The 26876-nt window shown below is 38.6% G+C and overlaps 1 protein-coding gene across 1 annotated transcript in view; it reads left to right on the forward strand.

Moving 5' to 3' along the window:
* The window catches only part of LOC130920882 (cytoplasmic phosphatidylinositol transfer protein 1-like), a 131163-nt gene extending 108161 nt beyond the window's left edge, over positions 1-23002 (forward strand). The window contains exons 5-9 of the mRNA XM_057844400.1: positions 3537-3608; positions 13866-13961; positions 14139-14294; positions 14443-14506; positions 20036-23002. Of these exons, the coding sequence (XP_057700383.1) occupies positions 3537-3608; positions 13866-13961; positions 14139-14294; positions 14443-14506; positions 20036-20394 (747 nt within the window). The 3' untranslated portion in view covers positions 20395-23002. The remainder of the gene's footprint in view (positions 1-3536; positions 3609-13865; positions 13962-14138; positions 14295-14442; positions 14507-20035) is intronic.
* Positions 23003-26876: the final 3874 nt, after the last annotated feature.

The raw sequence follows: 26876 nt of genomic DNA on the forward strand, positions 1-26876 counted from the left end.
TTTGAGAAAAGCTACGAATGTCAATGAGAAAGCCCTAAAAGCTCGTTATCTTGTTGCAGACCTCGTTGCTAAAGTCCCACACTGTGGGAGAGACATTAATACTACCTGCCTGCAAAGCCATTGTCAGCGAGATGCTCGGCCCTGATGCGGTTGAAGTCCGCCTGTCTGATAATTCTGAGTTTTTCAAGCCGAACTCCCATAAAAAAATAAAAAAAGAGAGAGACTGAGAGCTGTTGGAGCTTCAAGTGTGACTTTCTTCAATTGCTGCAAGGATATCGGCTTTGTGTTCATCTAAGCAGGCTCAAGTTTCACATAAAGTATACATATTGATTTTTAAATTTTTTTTTTAATAATTAAATGTACTGGACAGAAAGTAATTTTGGAACATTTTTGGTCTGTGGTGTGCCGCGAGATTTTTTCCGATCTAAAAACGTGCCGTGACTCAGAAAAGGTTGAAAAACACTGAACTAAACTATGGCCAAAGTGGTGTTCATGGGAAGACTCCACAGAGGAAGCCACTGCTGTCAAAAAAAAAAAACGTTGTTGTTGTAATGTTCGCAAAAAGGCTCTTAGACACTCCACAGAAGTTTTAGCAGAATATTTTGTGGACTGATGAAACCAAAGTTGAATTGTTTGGGAGTAACACACAACGTCGTGTGTGGAGTGGAAAAATGGAATAGCTCACCAATATCAACACCTCATCCCCACCGTGAAGCAAGGTGGAGGCAACATCATAATTTGGGGCTGTTTTGCTACCTCAGGACCTGGACAACTTCATTTTTAATGGAAGAATGAATTAAAAGTTTATTAGAATGTTTTATAAGAAAACTGTCCGTCAGACAGTTGAAGCTAAATAAGGATGGATGCTGCAACAAGACTACAATCCAAAACATAAAAATAAATCAACTTAAAAACGGTTTCAGAAGAACAAAATAGACTCTCTAGAGTGGCCAAGAAAACTTGAACCCCATTGAGATGCTGTGGCATGACCTAAAGACAGCGATTCATACCAGATATCCCAGGAATCTGACTGAACTACAGCAGTTTTGTTGAGAAAAATGGGCCAGGATTAGTCCCGATCGATGTGCCAGACTGATCTGCAGCTATAGGAAGCATCTGGTTGAAGTTATTGCTGCCAAAGGGGGGAGCACAAAATATTAAATGTGATTACTCACTTACTTATTTTTCCCCCTTTTGTCATTGTTTGCATACTATCCTCATTAAAATTTGAAAAGCTATAAATGTTTGGGCGGTTTTAATTAAAGATGAAGCGGTGTGGAAAATGAATGAATGAATGCACCGATACCGATACTAGTATCGGCAGGGGGCGCCGATCCGGCCCGAAATGGTGGTATCGGCGAGTACCAACAAAGACGGCGCCGATACCACTTACCCGTCCAATATTATAACATTTGACCGCAGCCTTTTTTTTTCCTCCTGGCGCTCACTACACTCTGTCTCTGTGTTGTGTGATGACGAGTGAACACCAAGCGGCTATCGCTATTGGCCTGCTCCAGACCAATGAGAACGGGCCAATAGCCACTCCTGACCAATGACAAGGCCACTTGGCGGCGCCGACATGGCGGCGGTCGGAAATATTTCTAAATAGAAATCCCTTCAATAAAAATCAATGGCTGCATGCAAGATTTACGGCCTGAAAGTTTCGAGATGTGGAGTTAAATCGGCCAGTTTCAATACCTCGAACCTGATAAAACATTTGAAGACGAAACGTGAACGAACACAACGAGTTTGAGCCTGCAAGAGCAGGACTGCTCTCCAGAGGAAAGGCGCAGGACCGGAGCAACAATCTCTGGTCAGTTTACTACGTCTACTTTACTTTTATTGTCTTTTACTGAAAGAAATGCCACAGTAATTTGGGACCTGTCTCCAAAGTAGGGTTGCCACCTTTCAGAAATAGAAATAAGGGCCCCCCCCCCCCCCCCCCCCCTTCCCGAAAAAAGGAGGCTAATAGAGAGACGGGATGCTGTGGTCAATTATTATTACTTATAATTGTTAGCGTCCGCAAATGCGGAAAAAAGGTTGGACCTTGAAGCGGACAACAAGCGGGGGATACATACAAGGGTTTAATGATTGCAAACAAAAAATAACACGCGATCACGGGATAGTAGAAATAACAAAAGGAGTCCGTGACAGCAGGTCGACAGAGCTCAATACTACAAACTCGAAGGTTAACTAAGACGATAGGCAGCGAGCCAAAAAGCCAAAATAAAAACACTCAAATACCAGCACAGGGTAGAGGTTACAAACGAGTGCAGCACACTAACAGAAAAAAACCCAATGCAGGGGCGTAACAAGCAAATGTAGCGAGACTATAGTGCGAGATGTCAAATGGCGATCAGCAAAGCAAATATCTCGGCAGCCTTCTCTGAGCTCACCCGTGCTGAAATGCTGCGTTGAGGAGCCTGCATTGGATTCAGTGCGACGTCAGGAACGCCCCCACTAACAGCCCAGCAACAAAACACAATCTAAGCAGCAGCAGAATGTGACAATAATTTCATGAAAGTTGCACTGTTTGGCCTTTGAGAGGTTTAAAAAAGTTCACTCAGTTCATTCAGAGTTTATTATTATTAACTTATTTTTACATTCTTACTGTTGGGCTAGTATCATACTTTGTACTAGTCTTTTTCCTATTTTGCAAAGGTAAGCAACAGCCTGACAAAGCCTTGATAGCAATGATTTCCCATCCAATTATGTAGCTCTTTGGGGAAAATAAATAAATAAATAAATTATATATATATATATATAAACGGGGTGGTATCGGTATGGTATCGGCATCGGGGCCAAAAAATGGTATCGGTGCAACACTAGTTTTAATTAACGCAGACACTGTTTTTTCATCAGTGTGTTTTTGACAAGGCTCAGATCACATTTGATGGTGATTTTAATGCAGAAATTTGAGAAATTCCAAAAGGTTCAGATACTTTTTCATACCACAGTAAGCTAAACTGAAGAGTGACTCATTATTTTTCATCGTTTACTTTAACCTTCACCATGAATCCATGTTGGAGGCGGGAAATAATTTCCCATCAAAGATAGTGTGCTGCTTGACGATAATACTGACATTGTTAACAAATGGCTATTGTGACCTATGATTAATTTTAAGAATTACTGAAGATTCATGGTATAATATTGCCCTTTGCCTTTAGTTATCTATTATGTACAGTGTATGATGAATGTCGACACCATGAGTCACATACTTTTACGGGATGGGAAAGAAGACAGTGACAGAGTGTCTGATATTTGTTTTAGTGTGGGAGGAATTTGCCATACATCTGTCACTTTTCAAACATGGAGGCTTAATTTACATTGTTAGATAACTCTTTTTGCATCTTTCGCTACATTCGTTTTTGCCAGTTGGATAAAGTTTAAAAGCAAGGGTTTGGAAGAGCCATTTTTGTTGCAATTCATAGTTTTAATGTAAAACATCAGTATGATTCATAGAGCAAAGAACGAATTATGCAAGCGTGTGCAAGTAAACTTACCATGATTTATTTGTTGCACTTTGTGTTTGGCAGTGCTCGTTCCTTCCCAAGTTCTCCATTCACATAGAGACAAAATACGAGGACAACAAAGGCATCAACGATAATGTAAGTGCACTCTGAATTTAGAGTACAGGACAACAAGAGTTTAGATTATAGTCGATTTGGCGCGGTATGATCCGTTTGTATTATTGAAAACCACTTTGCATTGCATTTTGGTCTGCCAAATAAATTGCTCCATTCATGGTCCTACTTGCTATCTTCAAGTTCTTTAAAAGCCTACACATTGCGTTTGCTAAGGTATTCATCAGCAACGATGCTAGAACTCCCTCGGCAAAGAAGCCAAATAAATGAGGGAAATTTGGCATTCAAATACCTGTTGAAAGAATTTAAATTGCGCAGATTCTGTATTTGACGGATCACTACACCACATGGCCTTGAACTGTAAATTATGAAAACACAAACTCATCCATTCTTACCTTTATCCAGATTTGAAATACAACATTTAGATCCATGGAAGGCACTACGGAATGTTTTTGGCAATTTCAAGAACTGAATCGAGAACGAGAACCGGTTCCGATTTTGGCAATTTATCTAACGATTCTCTTTTCGGTTCCAACCAGCACGATTTGAGTTTAGAAATTTGCGCACGTTACACACGTTCGATTCGGCAAGTACGGCGACATAATTACCCATGGAGAGACTTTTCATCAATCGTGACCTGGAGAGAGTCGATGCCGGGTGAATTTCCATTTAATTTTACTGGCCAAGTCATTATTCATGAGACTACTTAAAGAAATGGTGATTTTTCCCAAAAAGTCTATTAATGGGTCTATCGTATTCCTCGCTGAATACTCTATAAGAAAAATAACACATATATGCATCTAAAATAATCCTAAACGATTTTATTAGCAAATTTAATACTCCTGTTAGAAAGTTCCATGGGTATGCGTTCGTTCCCATAGCAACTAGTCAGTTAGTTCCTGTTTTTGTACTACGTCACGCGCGCTGTGTATTCTGGGACCAAGAATAGGCGTAAGGTGCGCATTTCGAGCAGAGGACGGCCACCTGTGAGAGGAAGTATTAATCTGTGTCCATGAACGAATGTAAGTATTTCCTCTTCATGCCATAAAGTTAGAGCCATTATCAGCGTGACCGTTTCGTGTTTTTACTTGTTCTCGCTGCGTCGAGGAGAGCATTGTTTACATTATATTCGCGTTGCACATTTGTGTTAAGAGGGAATGTATTAGTTTAGCATCTTAAGATGATGTTGGTCATCCATATGAGGGTAAAGTGCTTAGTTTTCGCCACTTTTATGGCCAAGATGACCGCACGTGCACGCAGTGTGCTTCTGGGTTGTGCGCACGCGCTCGCGCCCCCCACCTTTGTGTCATTCAATAATACGAGTCATGTATGTGTGTTATTGACTGCTTTATAGTCAATTTGCATTGTTTATTGCATCAGCACTAATATGATGTAATTTTTTCTTTTAGAACCACACATATACCCACACATTCCAGTCTTCTTCCACACACATACAAATACATCAACATCTTTCCACGCTCATCTCATCTGCTCATTGAGTGATCGTCATATCAAGTGCTATTGCCTGTATATAGTTGTGCCTGTTGCCAAGTTGGATTAAAAGTGCCAAAGACCAACTCCACTCTCCGCTCCTTGTGTTCTAACCAACACTCTGAGGCGAATGAACCATAAAACATATTGAACCCAGAACCTCATACAGTCCATTGTCCAAATTAGAATTGATAAGGGAATGGATAAAGAATCGAATCGTTAAGCAATTTCAATAATGGACTCGGAATCGTAAAAATCTTATCAATTCCCATCCCAAGCAGAAAATTTATAGCACATCTTCTTATGGAATAGAATTAGAAAAATAGAGGCGTTTTTTTAAAGGTTTTATTAATCAGAACAGTTTGGTTTAATAGAAGCAAAGTGGACAGTAGCTGCACAAGTACAGGAAGTCGCATAAACAGTACCTTATTGAACCTCACAGTATCTTATTTTTAACTTTTCTTTATTAATGTGATGTAGACCGTAATAAATCAGTTTTCTTTATCAAAAAGTTGTTCATAAATACAGTACGAATCCAATTTCAAAGCACTCTGTCCTGCATGACAATTTACGGTTTGAATGGGAGCTTGTGCTGAAAGGAGACTCTAAGCTGTTATGGGAATGATTTATGTGTGTGGTTTCTTTATGAAAAGAAATGAGACAACTTTACTATCCAACAATAACTCGAGAGCTAATATGCTTCTCCAAAACACAATACAAACAAACATTTAAGACACTGATTAGCATAATCGCTAACTAGCTTAGCGGTATTTGCGAAGTAGTAACGTCTCATCAACAAAGAATACGAACAATACAGTTGGCTTCATTTACTCACTTCTGACAGAGGCACACTGGATCTAAGAACACAAAAGACAAGCTAACTCTCGACACTTTGTTAAATGAATTGATTCAGCAACCCAACCTGAGTGTGGTAGACTACTAAACTCTCTCTCTTTTGCTCTAATCACTGTCACCCGCGCAGCCCCACATTACACACAAAGACCCAAACGGAACTGCGCTTAGTTGCCGGCAAAAATCGATTATCTAATTCGTTGGCAACTAATTTATTAATCTATTTTAATCGATTAGTTGCTGCAGCCTAATCACCATATTTGGTAGAGTAAGCACTCCCTTCCCTTTCGTCATATCACCTATGCTCCAAATTTGATTGAAATAGGCTAACCCATGATCATGTTTTCGCAAAATTCCTTTTCTAAGTTTTGATCTCATTACAAAATTTAATAACGATTCTGTTTCACATTAAAAACATATTCTGCAAGTTTAATAATCCCTATATTCGTTCATGAGTTATTTTTTTTACAAACCTAGAGAGAGACATACAGTAGGCAAATAAGTATTTAGCCAACCACCAATTGTGCAAGTTGTCCTACTTGAAAAGATTATAGAGGCCTGTAATTGTCAACATGGGTAAACCTCAACCATGAGAGACAGAATGTGGAAGGAAAAAAAAACAGAAAATCACGGCGTTTGATTTTTAAAGAATTTATTTCCAAATTAGAGTGGAAAATAAGTATTCGGTCACCTACAAACAAGCAAGATTTCTGGCTGTCAAAGAGGTCTAACTTCTTCTAACGAGGTCTAACGGGGCTACACTCGTTACCTGTATTAATGGCACTTCTTTTAACTCATTATCGGTATAAAAAACACCTGTCCACAATCTCTGTCAGTCACACTCCAAACTCCACTATGGTTTAGACCAAAGATCTGTCGAAGGACACCAGAGACAAAATTGTCGACCTGCACCAGGCTGGGAAGACTGAATCTGCAATAGGTAAAACGCTTGGTGTAGAGAAATCAACTGTGGGAGCAATTATTAGAAAATGGAACACATTCAAGACCACTGATAATCTCCCTCGATCTGGAGCTCCATGCAAGATCTCACCCCGTGGCGTCAAAATGGTAACAAGAACGGAGAGCAAAAATCCCAGAACCACAGGGGGGGACCTAGTGAATGACCAAAAGAGAGCCGGGACCACAGTAACAAAGGCTACTATCAGTAACACAATGCGCTGCCAGGGGCTCAAATCCTGCACGGCCAGACGTGTCCCCCTGCTGAAGAAAGTACACGTCCAGGACCGTCTGCGGTTTGCTAGAGAGCATTTGGATGATCCAGAAGAGGACTGGGAGAATGTGTTATGGTCAGATGAAACCAAAATAGACCTTTTTGGTAGAAACACAGGTTAGGAGAAAGGAAGAGGAGAAAGAATACTGAATTGCATCCGAAGAACACCATACCCACTGTGAAGCATGGGGGTGGAAACATCATGCTTTGGGGCTTTTTTTCTGCAAAGGAACCAGGACGACTGATCTGTGTAAAAGAACGAATGAATGGGGCCATGTATTGAGAGATTTTGAGTGAAAATCTCCTTCCATCAGCAAGGGCATTGAAGATGAGACATGGCTGGGTGTTTCAGCATGACAATGATCCCAAACACACAGCGAGGGCAGCAAAGGAGTGGCTTCGTAAGAAGTATTTCAAGGTCCTGGAGTGGCCTAGCCAGTCTCCAGATGTCAACCCCATAGAAAATCTGTGGAGGGAGTTGAAAGTCCGGGTTGCCCAACGACAGCCCCAAAACATCACTGCTCTAGAGGAGATCTGTGTGGAGGAATGGGCCAAAATACCATCAACAATGTGTGAAAAGCTTGTGATGAGTTACAGAAAACGTTTGGCCTCCCTTATTGCCAACAAAGGGTACGTAACAAAGTATTAAGATGAACTTTTGGTATTGACCAAATACTTATTTTCCACCATGATTTGCAAATAAATTCTTTAAAAATCAAACAATGTGATTTTCAGTTTTTTTTTTCCACATTCAGTCTCTCATGGTTGAGGTTTACCCATGTTAACAATTACAGGCCTCTCTAATATTTTCAAGTGGGAGAACTTGCACAATCAGTGGTTGACTTAATACTTATTTGCCCCACTGTATGCAACCAAATGCATAACCTCGGCCTTCTGTTTCACCTACTGGCAGAGGTAAAATGACGTACTTTCTCTCTGTATTCCTTTGAAAACTTTCATTTTAATCTTATCACCTCTATTATACCACCAGTCCCCAACCACAAAGTCTGTGACAGAAGACATCTTTATAGCCAAGATAAAAAGTCTTCTGAGGGAACTTTTTCACATGTTCACAACAGTGACAGTGCTGATATAAAGGAACACATGCAGCTGCTCTCAATGATGATGTCAATAATACAAATGGAAGCTTTGTTAGCCATGGAAATGGAAGATAAAACGATAAATTAGTGTTTATGGATGCCTTACAGTGGGGCTTTCAAACATTGTGTTTTCAAGGACTGCTCTTAAACTCTTAACAACAAATCAAAATGTTGTACTCGTAAGTGTTCTCGACATAAATACTATTTATACTATTTCTGAGAGTAGAATAATGATCTTCCAGTTTCAAATTTTATGGTATCAAAGTAAAATTTGACGAGTGGAAAAGTGTTTTGCCACTTTATTATTATGATATTGTTATTAACTCATTCACTCCCAGCCATTTTCACCAGCGCAAGGCCCTTCGCTCCCGGCCGTTTTACTGGATTTTGACTGATTTTGCAAGGCCCACATAAAATTCTGTTCTATTGCTATATAAACATGGAACCCACCAAAAGAAAGATTACCATTTTCTTTCAGCAGGAAAAAAGTAACTTCATATCTTTTTCCATTCTTTAGAAATCAGCATTAGAAAATAGCTTAGTTTGAGCAATTTTCCAATTTCTGATGAAAAACAGAGAAATTGAGCTTTTTGTGAAAGCATACATTTCAAACAGAACTTTGACTTTAACACAGCTATTTTTTCTTTAGTTACATCCCAAACATCTGAATAATGTTTTCCTTTTACAAAATATCATAAAGAACAAGACAAATAGAGATTTTGTTAGCAAAGTAACAATTTATTTACACATAACTAACTGAGAGATGACGCTGTTGTCGCCGCGACAGCCGGATAAACTTTTCCCACATTGCTGCCTGTTTCATAAAGATGGATTTTTTTGAGTCTCTGCGGGGTCTCCTCGGCGAGCAGCACGGACTCAATGCATCTTCCGCTGCACTGGTGGTCCCGGTTGTTCTGCTCGGTCGTCCACCGCCTGGCATCATTCCACCGGTGCTCCGACCGTGTGGCCTGGCCGTTCGTTGCCGTTGAATCAGGTTCAAATACGCTACTGCCCGCCAGTGGCCAGTTTTATGGCTTTAGAATTGATTTTCAGCTTTGTGCTTTGGAGCTCAGTTGAATCAGGACACAGTGATGTCTTTTATGGAAAAAAAAAATACGTATAAGACGTATAAATACGTCTTTGGGACACTGAAACAATTAAAAATAGAACGTATTTATACGTTTTGGGGAGCAAATGAGTTAACTATTTTTTTAAAAATTGTAAACAATGGCTTTGGCAATGGTAAGTAGTAGGGTTGTTCTGATCATGTTTTTTGCTCCCGATCCGATCCCGATCGTTTTAGTTTGAGTATCTGCCGATCCCGATATTTCCCGGTCCGATTGCTTTTTTCTTTTTTTTTTTTTTTTTTTTTTTTTTTTTTGCTCCCGATTCAATTCCACTCATTCCTGATAATTTTTCCCAATCATATACATTTTGGCAATGCATTAAGAAAAAAATGAATAAAACTCAGACTAATATATATACATTCAACATACAGTACATAAGTACTGTATTTGTTTATTATGACAATAAATCCTCAAGATGGCATTTACATTGTTAACATTATTTCTGTGAGAGGGATCCACGGATAGAAAGACTTGTAATTCTTAAAGGATAAATGTGACTTTGTATATTGTGACTAAATATTGCCATCTAGTGTATTTGTTGAGCTTTCAGTAAATGATACTGCAGCCATTTAACTTCTGCCCAAATGCATGATGGAAGGTGCAACCATGACTGTGCGTCGTGGTACCAATTGATTGATCTTCTCTGCGTTGGGAAATAACATAGGTTGTTAAGAAAAAGATCAACTACTACCTTTCTTCCCCACATTGCTTCCCACGATTATTCTAAACATTGGGTTAGAGATTATAAGGCTCTTGCCATTTAAAAAAAGGTTTCAAAGGCTGCCAAAATTCACTCTACTCATTTTACGCTGCCTTTTAGCTATATATACTGTATGGGTAAAACGGCGCCATTATAGATTGAACGCGACAATGCGTGAGTGGGTCGTGCAGCGCATGCGTTAATTGCGTTAAATATTGTAACGTGATAAATGTAAAAAAAATAATAATTCTCGCCGTTAACGCGATAAATTTGATAACCCTACCTTAAGCTTAAACTAAAGACTCTGGAAGAGTGTAACACATTATGTCCGTAACGTTAAATACAATTAGAAAACGATTTAATTAAAAAAAATATTTTTTTTTTTTTTAAAAAAAGGCATGTCCGATATTTTTTTGCCGATTCCGATACTTTGAAAATGACGTGATCGGACATCTCTAGTAAGTAGGTAAGCACTTGTTTAAATCGATACAACATCCATGATATATGCAGCAGGATACGACTGCATGAGTATCTTGTGTGTAAAAATGTAACAATCAACTCTAATCTCCCCCTTCAGGGATACCAAAGGATTAATGCTGTTCCTTGAAAGATTATGATGACAAATCATCATGCTGACACAACTCCTAAGCTGTACTGATGACACAAACGGCCTGATTTCCCCTGTTCTTTCCAACACAGAATAGGACATAACAAAATGCAAAGCAATTAGAGAAAACGCAATGAATTTTTCAAGTAAATTAAGGACAAATTAGAGTGTATTTCTACCGAATATACAGGCAAGCCCAGTTAGTTCAGAGACGATTGTAGCCGCTTGTTGGTAAGCATGTATGGTGGGCCAGTCAGAAATGTGTAGGGGCAACATACGGTATGTACAAAACATGCTCCAGCCCCCTCAGTGCCTATAGTTTTCTTCATTGAATTGGGTTGTTAGCTGTGTGCAACCCCAACCTATAGAAGTGGATTACACTTATTCAGGCCTCTACCTGAAGATCTGTCCAACTTGGGTGTCTCACTTGAGGACTAAGCTCCTGTTGGTATAGCTGTTAAGGTCACTGAGGCCTGCAAACCCTTGACCACAATAAGGTGGCAATCCATCAAGGGGGGGGGACTGAACTATAAAATATCCTTCATCCAGATTTTATAAAGTAACAACATAAGATATACAGTCCCTGACAAGTCTTGTCGCTTATCCATTTTGTAGAAACAATTGCTAATAACCTGACTTTTAATTATTCAATTGGTTTAAGAAATGGGTCATATGAAAGCTAAGACCCTCCCAAATAATGTTGAATGTACAAAAATATTTGTTTCACTGAAAAAATATTCGTCATTTAATGAAGACATAAAGGTCAAATTTTGGCAAGACAAAAGTTTTGTCGCCTACAGAAAGTAGTGTGAAAATTGAACAAAAAATGTGCTTCAAATACAAAAATATGTTGCATAACATAAGGGAATTTATTTATTTATTTTGTATGACTTCCATGGGCTTGAAGGACTGCATCCATGCGGTTCGGCAAGGATTCATACAATTTATTAAGGAAGTCATCAGGAACATCAAAGAAAGCAGTCTTGCATGCCTCCCAGAGTTCATCAACATTCTTGGGTTTCGTCTTCCATGCTTCCTCTTTCATCCTACCCCAGACATGCTCAATGATGTTCATGTCTGGTAACTGGGCTGGCCAGTCCTGGGTGATCTTGATCTTCTTTGCCGGATCTTGATTAAAGTATGCGATGGAGCTCCATCCTGCTGCAGAATTTGTCCCTTTTTATGGTTAGGAATGTAAGAGGCAGCTAAGATTTGTTGGTATTTCAAACTATTTATGTTGCCTTCCACCCTGCAGATCTCTCGCACACCTTATACTGGCTGTAACCCCAGACCATGATTTTGTCACCACCATAAGTAGTCTGAAATATCAATAAATCTTAGCTTCCTCTTACATTCCTAACCATAAAAAGGGACAAATTCTGCAGCAGGATGGTGCTCTATCGCAAACTTCAATCAAGATCCTCCAGGACTGGCTAGCTCAGTACACAAAGTTAGTTACTACGCTTTATGTAGGTTTGCTGTTGAGCAGTTATGTTCTATCGTTCAATGGAAATGTTTATCTGCGGGATCTTTTTATCCAAAAGTGTACAGAATATGTAATCTTACTTGTTATCTTGTTTCCCTTTAGTGTGTTGTTTGGGGCACAGTCGGTGTTATGTAGTTGTGAACACAACCTAACACTTTTTAATTTGTGGCATCGGCATGGAAGAGTCTCAGAGACAGCTTTTTCATGCTGTGTATGGCTACACGCATTTACACAGAATCTTCCCACTTGCAGTATAAATAAACTATGCGGTTTGGATTTATAGTATGCGATAATTATTTGGTTTGTGTTATACACATAAGTATAACACATACTGCTGAGGAGCAGGGATAATGAATGAAGACTGCATTACAAGACTCTTGTGTTTTAATTTTCACTGGATTTATGGTTTCATTTTTTGTGGCCTATCATTCAAAAGTCACTGAAGCACTAAAAGGCACTGTGGCATATTGCCCCCTGTTGGATTTTTCAGGAGTTGGACAATAATTGAAAAGTCAAGCATTAAATATGTACTGTATATAGTTTTTTTTTTTTTTTTTTTTTAGGGCTGTCAGAAGATTAAAATTTGTAATGGAGTTAATCACAGCCTAAAATTTAATTAATCGTAATTAATTGCAATTCAAACCATCTCTAAAATATGCCATATTTTTCTGTAAATTATTGTTGGAATGGAAAGATAAGACACAAGACGAATATATACATTCAACATACTGTACATAAGTACTGTATTTGTTTATTATAACAATAAATCCACAAGATGGCATTAACATAACATTCTGTTAAAGGGATCCACGGATAGAAAGACTTGTAGTTCTTAAAAGATAAATGTTCGTACAAGTTATAGTAATTTAATTTGATAATAAAACCCCACTTAGTGTTTTCGTTTTAATACATTTTTTTAAATTTCAATCAAAAAATAAACTAATAGCTGGCCATTGTTGACGTCACATGGGCTCCCTGCCGTTCTTTCACAGTGTCTTTAACTGCTTAAGGTAGTGATTGAAATACACCACAAGGTGTCAATGGCGAGTTTTGAATTACTTAGAAATCAAGCCAATGGGTTTGTTTTGTCCTTTGACTGACGCCGTAGTTCCCTGTTTGCTGGTCCATCCACGGTCATTTGAGTGCTGGCTTCACAACGTATGAGACCTCTGATAGTTTGTATATTGTAACTAAATATTGCCATCCAGTGTATTTGTTGAGCTAAACGAAATGTTTGAATAGAGTTTGACCGAAGTCTGAGTAAGTTTTATGTGTATTTTGCATAGCTATTTAGATTTGGAATGCAGTTCTCTTTACATTGAGCGCTTTTCTTTTTGTGAACTTTTTTTTGAGAGAGAGGGAAATTATTTTTGTTGTGCTTTCACTAAATGATACTTATGTTTGTTGTGAAGGAGTTGCCGAAGCTTATGCCAATAAACGGTGCGGTCCAATGAACGGCTGTGTCCACTCGCCTCTCTCTGCCTCTTAGCTCTCAATGTGCAAAAAATGGCGTCATTGTAATCTGTTTGAGTCAATGCATGAGCGGGTCATTCCGCGCATGCGTTAAATGCGTAAATATTTTAACGTGATTAATTTAAAAAATTAATTACCGCCTGTTAACGCGATAAATTTGACAGCACTAGTTTTTGTTTACAATATTTTCTCATGTTACCTGATTGTTTAACAGATCTTTGACTCTGAGTTGAAAGACCAGGACCGAGAGGTGTGTTTTGTCGACATTGCTTACGATGACATTCCTGACCGCTACTACAAGGAATCAGAGGTGAGGCTTGTGTTTATATGTGTGTGTTTGTGTGTTACACAATCTACGTCAAAAATGTGGATAGCAGGATTCATTATCTTTCCATTGCATTGAAGACATTGTAATCTTGCATCAGATATGACTTTTTTAGTTTGTGATATACTAGTCATCATAAGTGTCTGTAATGCATTCATGAAGGACTTGCGGTACTTCAAGTCAGAGAAGACGTCGAGGGGTCTCCTTCAGGAAGGATGGAGGGACACGCAAGACCCCATCATGTGCTCGTACAAACTGGTCACAGTCAAGTTCGAGGTGTGGGGTCTGCAGACGCGTGTCGAGCAGTTCGTGCACAAGGTCAGAAACAAAATGTGTTGCAATTTGGTTTTGTGATAATTCTACTAACCAAGTAAAAAAATAGCTGGAGTTGGTAGCAACAACTAAGATGCTGTTCTAATTCTATCAATGCCTTTGCTTGGCAAAAGTGAACTGTTTTCTGTTGCAGGTGATTCGGGATGTGTTGCTGCTTGGACACAGGCAGGCCTTTGCGTGGGTGGATGAATGGATTGGTGGGTCAATATTAATCCTTTGGACGTATAAATGAGCATTTAGTTTTCATGCACGCGATATAGAGAAAAGTATTGGGAACAAAAGTGTATCAGTAAGTAGTGATCTTGTTTGTTATGGAGGCCATTTCCATCACCTCTAAAGGTATTAGGCAGATTTAAGAAATCTTATTCACATTTATGATCCATTCCAGTAAACAAATGGATGTAACTAGTCAGCTCCCTCTAGTAGGATAAAAGAATTTCATTAGTACCCAAAAAATGGCCTGAAATAGACTGCTTTAAAATTTCACTCTTCCTAAATATTTTAGAGATTTAACTAAACTTGTAAAGTTCCTCTTTCCGTGGTCAAGCGGTGCCAAATAAAAACTGGGAGAGAGGTCAAAATCCGTGCTTTCGAGTCATGTTGAAGGAAGCGTTCTATGTCAAATACCGTATTGGCCCGAATATAAGACCAGGGGTCGCGTTAACCGAATATTTTCGGTCGTAGACCGGTTTTTTAAAACGGTGACGGAAAAAACTGAAGTCCGTCTGTCATTTTAACAGGTTGCAATTCACACCCCGGGACCACGGGGTGGCGAGTGAGCATATTAATTAGCTATTGTCTCTCTTGATGCATGACGTTGTTGGCCCTTACTCGGAAAAATGTCAAGGCAACTGAGTGTTTGCCTGGCACGGCCAGACTGTTCTCCCTTTATTTTTCAAACACTGAGAGAAAAGTCTGGGACACAGCCTCTCGAGTAGGTACAAAATCAATCGACAAATCAGATTTGTTTATTTGCGTGACGTGTTCTTCACGAGCAACTTCACTCTTGCGCGCCGAAAGTCGTCTCTACAACAACATGGATGGCGAACGGGAGCCGAGAATATGTTCCAATCCGCGGTAAATTCAGTTTTAAATGAGCTAAAACACATCGACACGAGTCATTGACAACAGTCTGTCTCGCGCTAGCCATGTTGAATAAACTCCGTTCTCCTCGTATGTTTACTTCCGCGCGCAAGTCCCTCGTCCTGCCGTCATCGCTTTGCTAACGGCACGTCTGCCCGTCGCTGATTGGTGCACTCCGCTGTCTGTTTGCCTCTTGTTAAGCTTGTTCGGACAGAATATTAATCAAAAATGAATGAAAACTAAATACTATTGAATATGTCATTATTATCATTTTTAAAATGTAAGTGACGGGTAAAAATAGATTATGGCCTGATTTTTATGACCCCGTCAGTCAAAATGACAGACAACGAAAAAGTCTAGCGCAACCTCTGTATAAGACGGTGTTTTTTGCATTGAAATAAGACTGAAAAAGTGGGGGTCGTCTCATATTCGCGGTCTAGACGTTATACCCATTCACGACGCTAGATGGCGCCAGATATCATTGAAGCGATGTTCTGTCATGACAGATCTCAGCTACTCTCAAGTTTAACCAGTTTGCATTATTTTATTGCAATGTTTTTTTCTTATTCAGATTTGTTTCAAGACTACAGTTACAGTTTGACTTCACTTTGATGGTTAATGCAGTTATTGCAATTTTGTTGTTTTATCACAATAGATTGGTTTATTTACATTTCAAAAACCAGAAGCCATTCATTTACGAATGTGATTGCACTTTAGTTTACATATTTTTAAATGTTCAGATGTTAAGATTTGAATGAGGCAAAATGACATGCTTTTTCTCTCAAGTCTATGGTTATAATCATTTGTTTCAGATGTACTGTAATTATTTTCTGTATAAAAATTAATTTGGTGTTCAAAAAGTTTTTTGTTCAAACTTGACTCTTGAAAAAGAGGGGGTCGTCTTATAATCAGGGCCGTCTTATATTCGCGCCAAGTTGGTGACATCATTGGCCGGATAACACTGATGGGACAGCTGTCATAAGCATTCAGTCATGCCCATGATAATTTCATGTCATAATTATGACGGTCTTATGACAGTCATATGACGCTGCTGTCGAATACAGTGTTACCTATAAACCCAAATAAATCAACAAATAAGCTTTACTGGGCGATAAGGCGCAGGATAGAAAGGAAGGGGAAAAAGTAGCAGTTTATAGTCCAAAAATTACGGTACACTAAATGTGACTTTGTGTCCCAATACTTAATATCTGTATAGTGTATGAAAATGCATTTTCTTTGTGATTTAAAAAAAAAAAATCTTACTATTATTGAGCATGTGCATTCGCCTCACCTGCACCACCACGTTAACCATACAACTACCTATCCTACCGTTCCCGAACTGCATTGATCCTTCTGGAATGACTTTTAACACATGTGTCTGCTGTGCTTGTGTATTCTTAACTCAACTACAAACTTGTTATGCCCTTTCTTCCTCATAACATCGATTGATTTGGGCTGAAGAATGATTGAACCCATCCTAGTTTTCAACCTGGACTGGATTTTTTTATGCGCTTATTCTTTTTCTTGAGAATCTTTTATCTCTTCTCCTTCAGAGACTTGTCTTTTTATCCCCATATCCTCTAGTTAAAGCTTCCTGCTTAACCTCAAAAAGCATTTTTGCGACCTTTTCCATTACCTTCCTTCCTCTCCCTGAGCCAGAGTGACATTTGAGAGGAGTTACCAGTTTTTGCTCCACCCCCCCTTCTTTCAGATATGACTTGGGATGACGTGCGGAATTACGAGAGAAAAATGCATGAGAAAACCAACATTAAGGTTTGCCGCGAACAGGCAGAGCATTCCACGACAAATCCATCTTCACTGGATGACGTAGAGATCCATGACAAAGCAAGCGTATGTGACGTTTTCATACTGCGAGAGAAAATTTACACATCTTGAAGGTGGCGCTATAAAATCCAGTTAGATTATACTTAATGAAAGAAAAGATTACCTTTGTTTTGTTCTTTGCAATTTTCACAACATCTTATTGTTACAGTGTGGCAAATAAGTATTTAGTCAACCACTAATTGTGCAAGTTCTCCCACTTGAAAATATTAGAGAGGCCTGTAATTGTCAACATGGGTAAACCTCAACCATGAGGGACAGAATGTGGGAAAAAAAAAAAAAAAACAGAAAATCACATTGTTTGATTTTTAAAGAATTTATTTGCAAATCATGGTGGAAAATAAGTATTTGGTCAATACCAAAAGTTAATCTCAATACTTTGTTATCTACCCTTTGTTGGCAATAACGGAGGCCAAACGTTTTCTGTAACTCTTCACAAGCTTTTCACACACTGTTGCTGGTATTTTGGCCCACTCCTCTAGAGCAGTGATGTTTTGGGGCTGTCGTTGGGCAACACGGACTTTTAACTCTCTCCACAGATTTTCTATGGGGTTGAGATCTGGAGACTGGCTCGGCCACTCCAGGACCTTGAAATGCTTCTTACGAAGCCACTCCTTTGTTGCCCTGGCTGTGTGTTTGGGATCATTGTCATGCTGAAAGACCCAGCCACGTCTCATCTTCAATGCCCTTCCTGATGGAAGGAGACTTTCACTCAAAATCGCTCAATACATGGTCCCATTCATTCTTTCCTTTACACAGATCAGTCGTCCTGGTCCCTTTGCAGAAAAACTGCCCCAAAGCATGATGTTTCCACCCCCATGCTTCACAGTGGGTATGGTGTTCTTCGGATGCAATTCAGTATTCTTTCTCCTCCAAACACGAGAACCTGTGTTTCTACCAAAAAGTTCTATTTTAAATTTTAAACTTTAATTTCAATTAAAGTTCTTTTATCATAACACATTCTCCCAGTCCTCTTCTGGATCATCCAAATGCTCTCTAGCGAACCGCAGACGGGCCTGGACGTGTACTTTCTTTAGCAGGGGGACACATCTGGCAGTGCAGGATTTGAGTCCCTGGCGGCGCATTGTGATACTGATAGTAGCCTTTGTTACTGTGGTACCAGCTCTCTAAAGGTCATTCACCAGGTCCCCCCGTGTGGTTCTGGGATTTTTGCTGACCGTTCTTGTTATCATTTTGACGCCACGGGGTGAGATCTTGCATGGAGCCCCAGCTCGAGGGAGATTATCAGTGGTCTTGTATGTCTTCCGTTTTCTAATAATTTCTCCCACAGTTGATTTCTTTACACCAAGCGTTTTACCTTGGGTTGTTCCGATCATGTTTTTTTGCTCCCGATCCGATCGTTTTAGTTTGAGTATCTGCCGATCCCGGTATTTCCCAATCCGATTGCTTTTTTTTTTTTGCTTCCGATTCAATTCCAATCATCATCATATACATTTTGACAATGCATTAAGAAAAAAATGAATAAAACTCGGACGAATATATACATTCAACATATAGTACATAAGTACTGTATTTGTTTATTATCACAATAAATCCTCAAGATGGCATTTACATTATCAACATTCTTTCTGTGAGAGTGATCCACGAATAGAAAGACTTGTGACTTTGTATATTGTGACTAAATATTGCCATCTAGTGTATTTGTTGAGCTTTTAGTAAATGATACTGTAGCCATGCCCAAATGCATGATGGGAAGTGGAACCATGACTGTGCGTAGTGCTACCAATTGATATATCTTCTCTGCGTTGGGAAATAACATAAGGTGTTAAAGAAAAGATCAGTTGCTACCTTGCTTCCCCACATTGCTTCCCATGATATTTCTAATCGTAAGGAGAGGGATTGTAAGGCTATAGATAATTAAAAAAGGCTCCAAAGGCTGCCAAAATTCACTCTACTCATTTTACGCTGCCTTTTATCTCTCTATATAGGTAAAACGGCGCCATTACAGATTGAGCGCGACAATGCGTGAGTGGGTCGTGCAGCGCATGCATTATATGCGTTAAATATTTTAACGTGATACATTTTTTAAAAAATTAATTACCGCCATTATCGGGATATATTTGATAACCCTACCTTAAGCCTAAACTAAAGACTCTGGATGAGTGTAACATATTGTGTCTGTAATGTTAAATACAATTAGAAAACTATTTAATTAAAAATATATATATATACTGTATGTATACAGTATATTAAAAAAAGGCTTGGCCGATATTTTTTTGCCCATTCCGATACTTTGAAAATGACGTGATCGGACCCGATCGATCGGGATGCCAATCGAACGGGACATCTCTAGTTATACCTATTGCAGATTCAGTCTTCCCAGCCTGGTGCAGGCCTACAATTTTGTCTCTGGTGTCCTTCGACAGCTCTTTGGTCTTGGCCAGAGTGGAGTTTGGAGTGTGACTGACTGAGATTGTGGACAGGTGTCTTTTATACCGATAATGAGTTAAAACAGGTGCCGTTGATACAGGTAACGAGTGGAGCCTCGTTAGACCTCGTTAGAAGAAGTTAGACCTCTTTGACAGCCAGAAATCTTGCTTGTTTGTAGGTGACCAAATACTTATTTTCCCCTTTAATTTGGAAATAAGTTCTTTAAAAATCAAACAGTGTCATTTTCTGTTTTTTTCCCCCACATTCTGTCTCTCATGGTTGAGGTTTACCCATGTTGACAATTCCAGGCCTTTCTAATCTTTTCAAGTAGGAGAACATGCACAATTGGTGGTTGACTAAATACTTATTTGCCCCACTGTAAATTATAACTTCATCTCTCCTCAACCCAGACATGACAATGGATGAGGTGAGAGAATTTGAACGGACTATCCAAGAAGCCACCAACCAGAAGATCGGGATGTTTCCACCGTCGATCTCCATCAGTGAGACCCCCTTGTCCTCCTGTTCCCTCACCGGCCCCGCCAGCGCCCCTACCACCCCACTGTGCACTGACGCGCCCGATTCCCTCTCGGTCTCCAAGGACCGGCCCCGCAAAAAGTCAGCTCCGGAAACCCTAACCCTTACCGAGCAGTCTCCGAGCAGTGAGCGCCAAGGATCGACGACCGGCCCGTTTCCAACATCGAGTCATCCCCAGTCTTCATTGTCGCCTTCCTCAAGCACCGATAATCCTGAAATGGGAGAACAGTAGATGGACCTTTGAATGTCTTCCCTGTGCTTTGAGTCTGTATTTTCCTCACAATCCCATTGAGTTTCGTCAAACCTCCAAAGATAAGCACCCAAAAATTCACTCACATTTTCGGCATTCCAATCAAAAACAGGTCCTGAATATTGAGTACTTTTTTTCCAAAAGTTAAGACAAAATGCTCCTCGTTTACAAAGTGTTGAAATTGGCACGCCAAGCCTTCACGTTTCATCTTCAGGCGCATCTGGCACTTCACTTGATCAGTGTTATCCAGCTCATTATTTTGAGCGACACCTGCAAATGCACACTATTCTTGTAATCTGCTATTTCAATTTAAAATGTATCAAATTGTTAGTTTCTGTCTTGGTGTAAACAAACACGCGACGCTTTGATACTCAGATTAGCATTTGTACGCTTAAAAATAGTTTTCAAACAAACAAATGGTCAAAAATACTTTGTTTTTAGGCTTTTACATGGAAAAAAATGTAAAAATTGCTCAGATCGTTATTTTTCAAGTCCTTAAATTTGACTTTCCTTTGTTGAGATAAGATATAGATGCCTTATACTAGCACCACAAGGCCACTAGTTTCCTTTTGTATTAAGTTAATATCAAAAACGTTGCATACTTTTGTTCTTAGGGGCCCACAGTATCATTTCATATCATGTAATACCCAAAAGATGAGTGTTCGCACCTCAGGTCTCTACTCACAGATGTCACTGTAAACTAACTCTCCTTGCTTGTTGCCAAACAGCCACGTTTTATATTACAACACAGCCTCTACATTGTAATACGAAACCCTTCGAATGTTTACAGTAATCACTTGTCTATATGTAGTAAAGCCATTGAGCGCACTGGCAATCTTAGCATGTAACCGTACTTGAATTTATGCTTGAATGGTTCACATGGCATACAGTGCTGTACAAAACTATCGCTTGAGTAATTCTATATTGACAACTGGCATGTCACTTGATAACAAACAACGCTGAAATGTGATCAAAAGTATGATAATTAATGCTGTTGCAGTGATTATAATCCTCTACCCACGCACAATCACTCTGTAAAACCTTTTTGGAACTTGTTTTTGTACTTATAAATATATTTTCCCCCTTTTTCCAATGGAAGTTCCTGTGTTGCTACATCAAAACGAGTTGGTGACAGCTTTTGTACAGTACTGTGAATGAGATCTAGCTTCTTTAAATCATGTTGCCGAGGGGGAAGTAGGCCATTTCGGTGCAGCTTTTTACTTGCTGTACTCTAATTGCAAATTGGAGGGGAGGGACCCTTAAAGCTCTTTCGGAAGATGGGGGCACTTGCATCAAGCTGACTTGAGTGTGTGCTTTGTTAGCTGAGTGGACACTTTTGCTTAATCACTGCATTGGTGTTGTCTGATGAATAATGGGCCTGAGAATCATTATTGCCATGTGACCCAAGTGGTCTGAATATTGTCTCGATGAAAATCAAACAGTATTATATTATTCCGGAATTATGTTATCCATATGTTTAGACAAAGTGCTTCTAATCGACAGTATATGCTGCATGGAACGTTCCTTATTTACTTTGTATACACAAAAATGTTTGTATATGCAGTAATTATCAGACTGATTGCCTCTCTGCATTGAATGACGTAATTGTAGGGAAAAAGTGAATGCCTCAATTATTTTATATACAAGACGTGAGTGAGATGTAAGCACGCAAGAGAATAGAAGGCCTCAAAACAATTAACTCAGTGCCTCTGCATGCCATGATAATCCAACGTACAGTCTATTAACGCTTCATGACATTTTGCCGAAGTATTGAGATTAGAGAATTTAGTAAGAAATCTTGTATGGGGCGCCGTTTGTAAAGCTGCACATACTGAAAATTACGACAACATTTTCTCACATTCAACGCCACATAGTGTTTAAAACGTGGTGTGAAATGTTGAGTCACTTTTTTTTTTTTTTGCACATTTACAACATTATTTAGAAACCTAAATATTCATTTTTAATAAGTTTTGGACCTGAATGTTTAAATCCAGAACTAAATATTTAATTTAAATCTTAAATTTATATCTTATATCCTAAATGCTAAATCTGGAAACTGTTGGAACTAAATATTTAGCTTAATATGCAAATTCACATGACTGGAGACCGGAAGTAACCAAATAACAGCTGGAGCACACAAAATACTCTTTAAATAGTTTCTCCTAAATACAGTGGGGAGAACAAGTATTTGATACTCTGCCAATAAATACTTGTTCTCCCCACTGTATGTATTTTACCTATATATTATTATTATTATTGTTACCACAATGACTCATGTCCAAGAGCAGACTGCCACCATTGAGTTGGTTTTATTCATTTTCAAGCAAAGTAAACAGACAGTCCGAGTTGCTCCACCAGCTTTTATTTTGTTACTTCCGGTCTCTAGTTATGTGAATTTGCATATTAAGCTAAATATTTAGTTCTGACCGTTCCCTGATTTAACATTTAGGATATAAGATATAAATTTAAGATTTAAATTAAATATTAAGTTCTGGATTTAAACAATCAGGTCCAAAACTTATTATTTAAAAATAAATATTTAAGTTGCTAAATTACGGAGCCCCTAAGGTGACATGGAAGAAGAAGAAAAAAGCAGAGAGCGGGAAAAAAAGGTGACGTTAAAAAGAAAAAAATAGTGCCCCTAAAGGGACGCGAAAGATTTTTTTTCTGTCAAAGCAAAAAAAAAAAAAAAAAAAAATTTCCCCGGAAAAAAAAGACCTGCCGTAAAAAATGAAAAGTTGAGGTTGAAGCAAAAAAAAAAAAAAAAAAAAAAAATGCCCGGGAAAAAAAAAAACACGACGAAAGTTTAAAAAAAAAAATTGCCCCGAAAAAAAAAAAAAAAGACCCGGAAGTTAAAAAAAGAAAAAACACATTATTCCACTTTTTCATACGTGCGTTTTGCAGGTAAACAATGGCAGCAATGGGCGTGATCACCCGTGGAGCAGGTTAATTGAGTTCTACTTTGAAATAGGCCTAAAATATGATGACATAAGATCAATTCTTGATATTAAGCACGGTTTCCAAATAAGCAGAAGACATTTGAAGCGAGTTTTAAACTCAACCAGACATTTTCATCGGAAAACGTTCTGTGATTGGGCGGTCCTTGTTGACTTCATTCGCTTTCCAAAACTCAAACTGACCTGGAGGCACAACTATCTTCCAACATTTTATTTTATTTTTTTCCTTTGACAGAAAAAAATCTTTCGTGTCCCTTTAGGGGCACTATTTTTTTTTTTTTTTAACGTCAACTTTTTTTTTCCCCCCTCTTTTTTTTCTTCTTCTTCCATGTCACCTTAGGGGCTCCGTACTAAATAATGTTGTAAATGTACAAAAAAAAAAGACTAAAAATTTCACACCATTTTAAACACTGTGTGGCACTAAACTAAAAATTTTGTAATTTTCAGCATGTGCTGCTTTACAAACGGCGCCCCATAATCTTGTGTTTAAAAGAAAATGTAAGCACAATACACATGAGCAAAACTTGACGACGGTACACATTCTGCTGCAAAAGCATGTTTTGCTGTCTTTTGTGCAATATAAATATGAAATCTACCAGGATTCGACATCAACTAGTGTTTTAGATAATCTAGGATTCATCAGACATGCAGTTTTGCCATGAATGATTCGGACTCTGGAAACATTTTAAATTTATCGGTATTTGGTGAAGTCTTTTGGCTGGAAATTACACTTTTTCCCATGTTTTTGACCGCAAGGGCTAACTTACTCAAATTTCCTGAAATCTGTTTCATTCTCGTCCATATATCAATTGCATTGAAATAGAAATCCTGTGTGCATTTTGCTCAGTACTGTTTTCTTTTGAGATTGGAGCATTGTGTTTTATTGCAATCGTGAGAGTGAGCCTCCTTGTGGTCTTACTTGGCATAACAATTGAAATATTCTGTACAGTTTCTGACTTGCTTTTGGTTAAAAAAAAAATTAACTGTAGCTTTGTATAGAGTTCACAGGCAAACAACTCTGGTTATTATCATCTCTTGTCAGGGATACATTTGCTCTATCATGGGGTGATACAGTTTAAAAAAAAAAACAGACAAAAAAATCCAGCTATGTAATATGGTCTGCTCTGTTTAAAAGAGTGCTGTAAATACTGTTGTCAATGAAATAATGTAAAGTAATGTAAAGGTTCTTGCATTGAATCTTTTCGGAGACGCATCTTTGTTGTGACTAAGTCTCTAAATGGACAGAAGGGTCTTCTTGTTATGTGATTTATGGATGGCAGCTTCATGAACGTACCTTATCTAAGAAGGAAACATTGTTATAGGTTTAATGCATTCAATTTCAATGGAGTTGTTCTCCTAGTGGTAGTAGTGCACTTATGATGTTTGTAACCAATTAATTATTGTCCCTGAAGGACATTTTTTTTCTCTTTAGTGATGTGACTTTTCAGTTATTTTCTATATAGTTAGTTTGGTTTATGATTTTTTTTTTGTGTGGCTATGCTTGAAGGATAATCATTTGAAGGACCAATTTATTGGGAATATTTTTTTTTCTTTCTTTTGTGATGCACTTTGCATTTCTGTTTATTCTGAAAATTGGGACCTATCCCACAAATTAGAAGTTGATATGACATTGTGAAGTCTTATTTACTTTTGTTTTTTCTTTATTTGGAGAGGGGGGCAGTCTGTCCCAGAAAGCGTTAATCTGTTAATTGCTGAGTTCTTCCACGTTGACGATTATTATTATTTCTTCTATGGTTCTTCATTGTAATTGTTTTCATATTAAGAACAAGACAAATAAAAATTGTAATTTCATGCACCATATTTGTTGTCTCATATGAACCGTTTCTGCTTAAATTTGAGTCACGTGGTGTTATGTACATACCTACATGACACCATGTGCAAAATGTACATGACAGGCATCATGACTGTCGTAATAACCAAATTTCCGTGTAGTCTGACATTACAGTTTAAGTCAAAATTTAAGTCTAAATAAATATGGCGACATAAAATGTACATGACATGACATCATGTGCAGAATGTACATGACTGTCGACACAACCCAAATTTCCGTGTTGTCAGCATAGGCGGAGTTTGACTCATACAATGAGGGAAAAATGTTTGCATGCAATTTATGTTGGGCAGACAGTTTGTTAAATGTTTAATGTTTAATTTGTCGGTAAAAAAAACAGTTGACAGGTATGTTTCTCCTGTGTACTTCAGTGTAAAACAAACCTAATCTACAATAGTAATAATTAAGTTGTGAAGGGAATAGTTACTTTTCTCCAGTGTTGGGCACGTAATTAGTTACATTACTCACTACTTCTTCCTAAAAGTAACTGAGTTAGTAACTGAATTACTCTATAGTAAAAGTAACTAGTTACCAGGGAAAGTAACTATTTCCGTTACTTTAAAAAGAACTTGTTGTATGTCAAAGAATTTGAAATTTTCTGAGCAGTATTCGAGTCAGTGGAATAGAGAAGAACAGACAGGTAGTTAACTTGTTAGGTGCTTCAGCAGATTTGAATTGCTTACCACAGATGTCGACAAAAGCTTTGCCCCGGGACATAAATTACACATTACATGCAGGTTCTTTCCTTTAATTTTGACCAACATGAAATAGTGTCTATATCTCCACCTCTTAAAGGACAATTTTTCTTCTGAATGCTCTGCCATCCCGACCCTGTGCATCTGTTTTGCGTGTGTGTGTTTGCCGCACGCGCTGTTCCGGTTTGCTTGTGAAATCACCGGCTCTGATTGGCTTACCAGGACATATGACTCTAACCCTCAGCCAATCACAATCACTTCCATCGCATCTCTCGAGGGGCTGCATTTAGGTAGACTCGTTTCCCGACAATTCACGTCACCTTCAAAGCGTCTGCCGTCCTCAAGATGGAAGCGGAATTATTGCTGGCTGACAGTGGGAGATGGGAACGAGGCTAGCATCAGGTGTAGCAAACAGAGAAACGTTATCAAACTTTGGAAAGCATTGTCTAATTGAATGAGCAGTGACAAACAGCTTAGAGTCAGAAGTACGTGCGCTGTTCTCGAACCTGAACGCACCCCAAGTCTTGGATGACAAATCAACAGAGCAGAGAGTCGACTCGACACGGCTGGTAGTTTCTTCAATTTATTCAGAGTAAGTAACGCACCGCGTTTGACCGTCAGTAACGGTAACTGCGGAAAAAGTAATTAGTTAGATTACCTCGTTACTGAAAAAATAACACCGTTACGTAACGGCGTTATTTATAACGGCGTTACTCCCAACACTGCTTTTCTCGCACACACCATATAACTGTTTGCATTACTCCAACATACTGAATGTAATCAATCAGGGAACAGTGTCATTTCTCAGATTTACTGTAGGACTGTTTGTATTACTCTAACACACCGCATATAAAATAAATAGCACTTATACAATAGTTTAATGAAAAGCAGAATAGAGGGCATAAAAGATACACAACGCCATCTTATCACAGAAGCCCAACGTGTGCATCACGAGCAAGATTA

The sequence above is a fragment of the Corythoichthys intestinalis genome, chromosome 8 (assembly GCF_030265065.1).
Source record: "Corythoichthys intestinalis isolate RoL2023-P3 chromosome 8, ASM3026506v1, whole genome shotgun sequence".
Classification (NCBI taxonomy): domain Eukaryota; kingdom Metazoa; phylum Chordata; class Actinopteri; order Syngnathiformes; family Syngnathidae; genus Corythoichthys; species Corythoichthys intestinalis.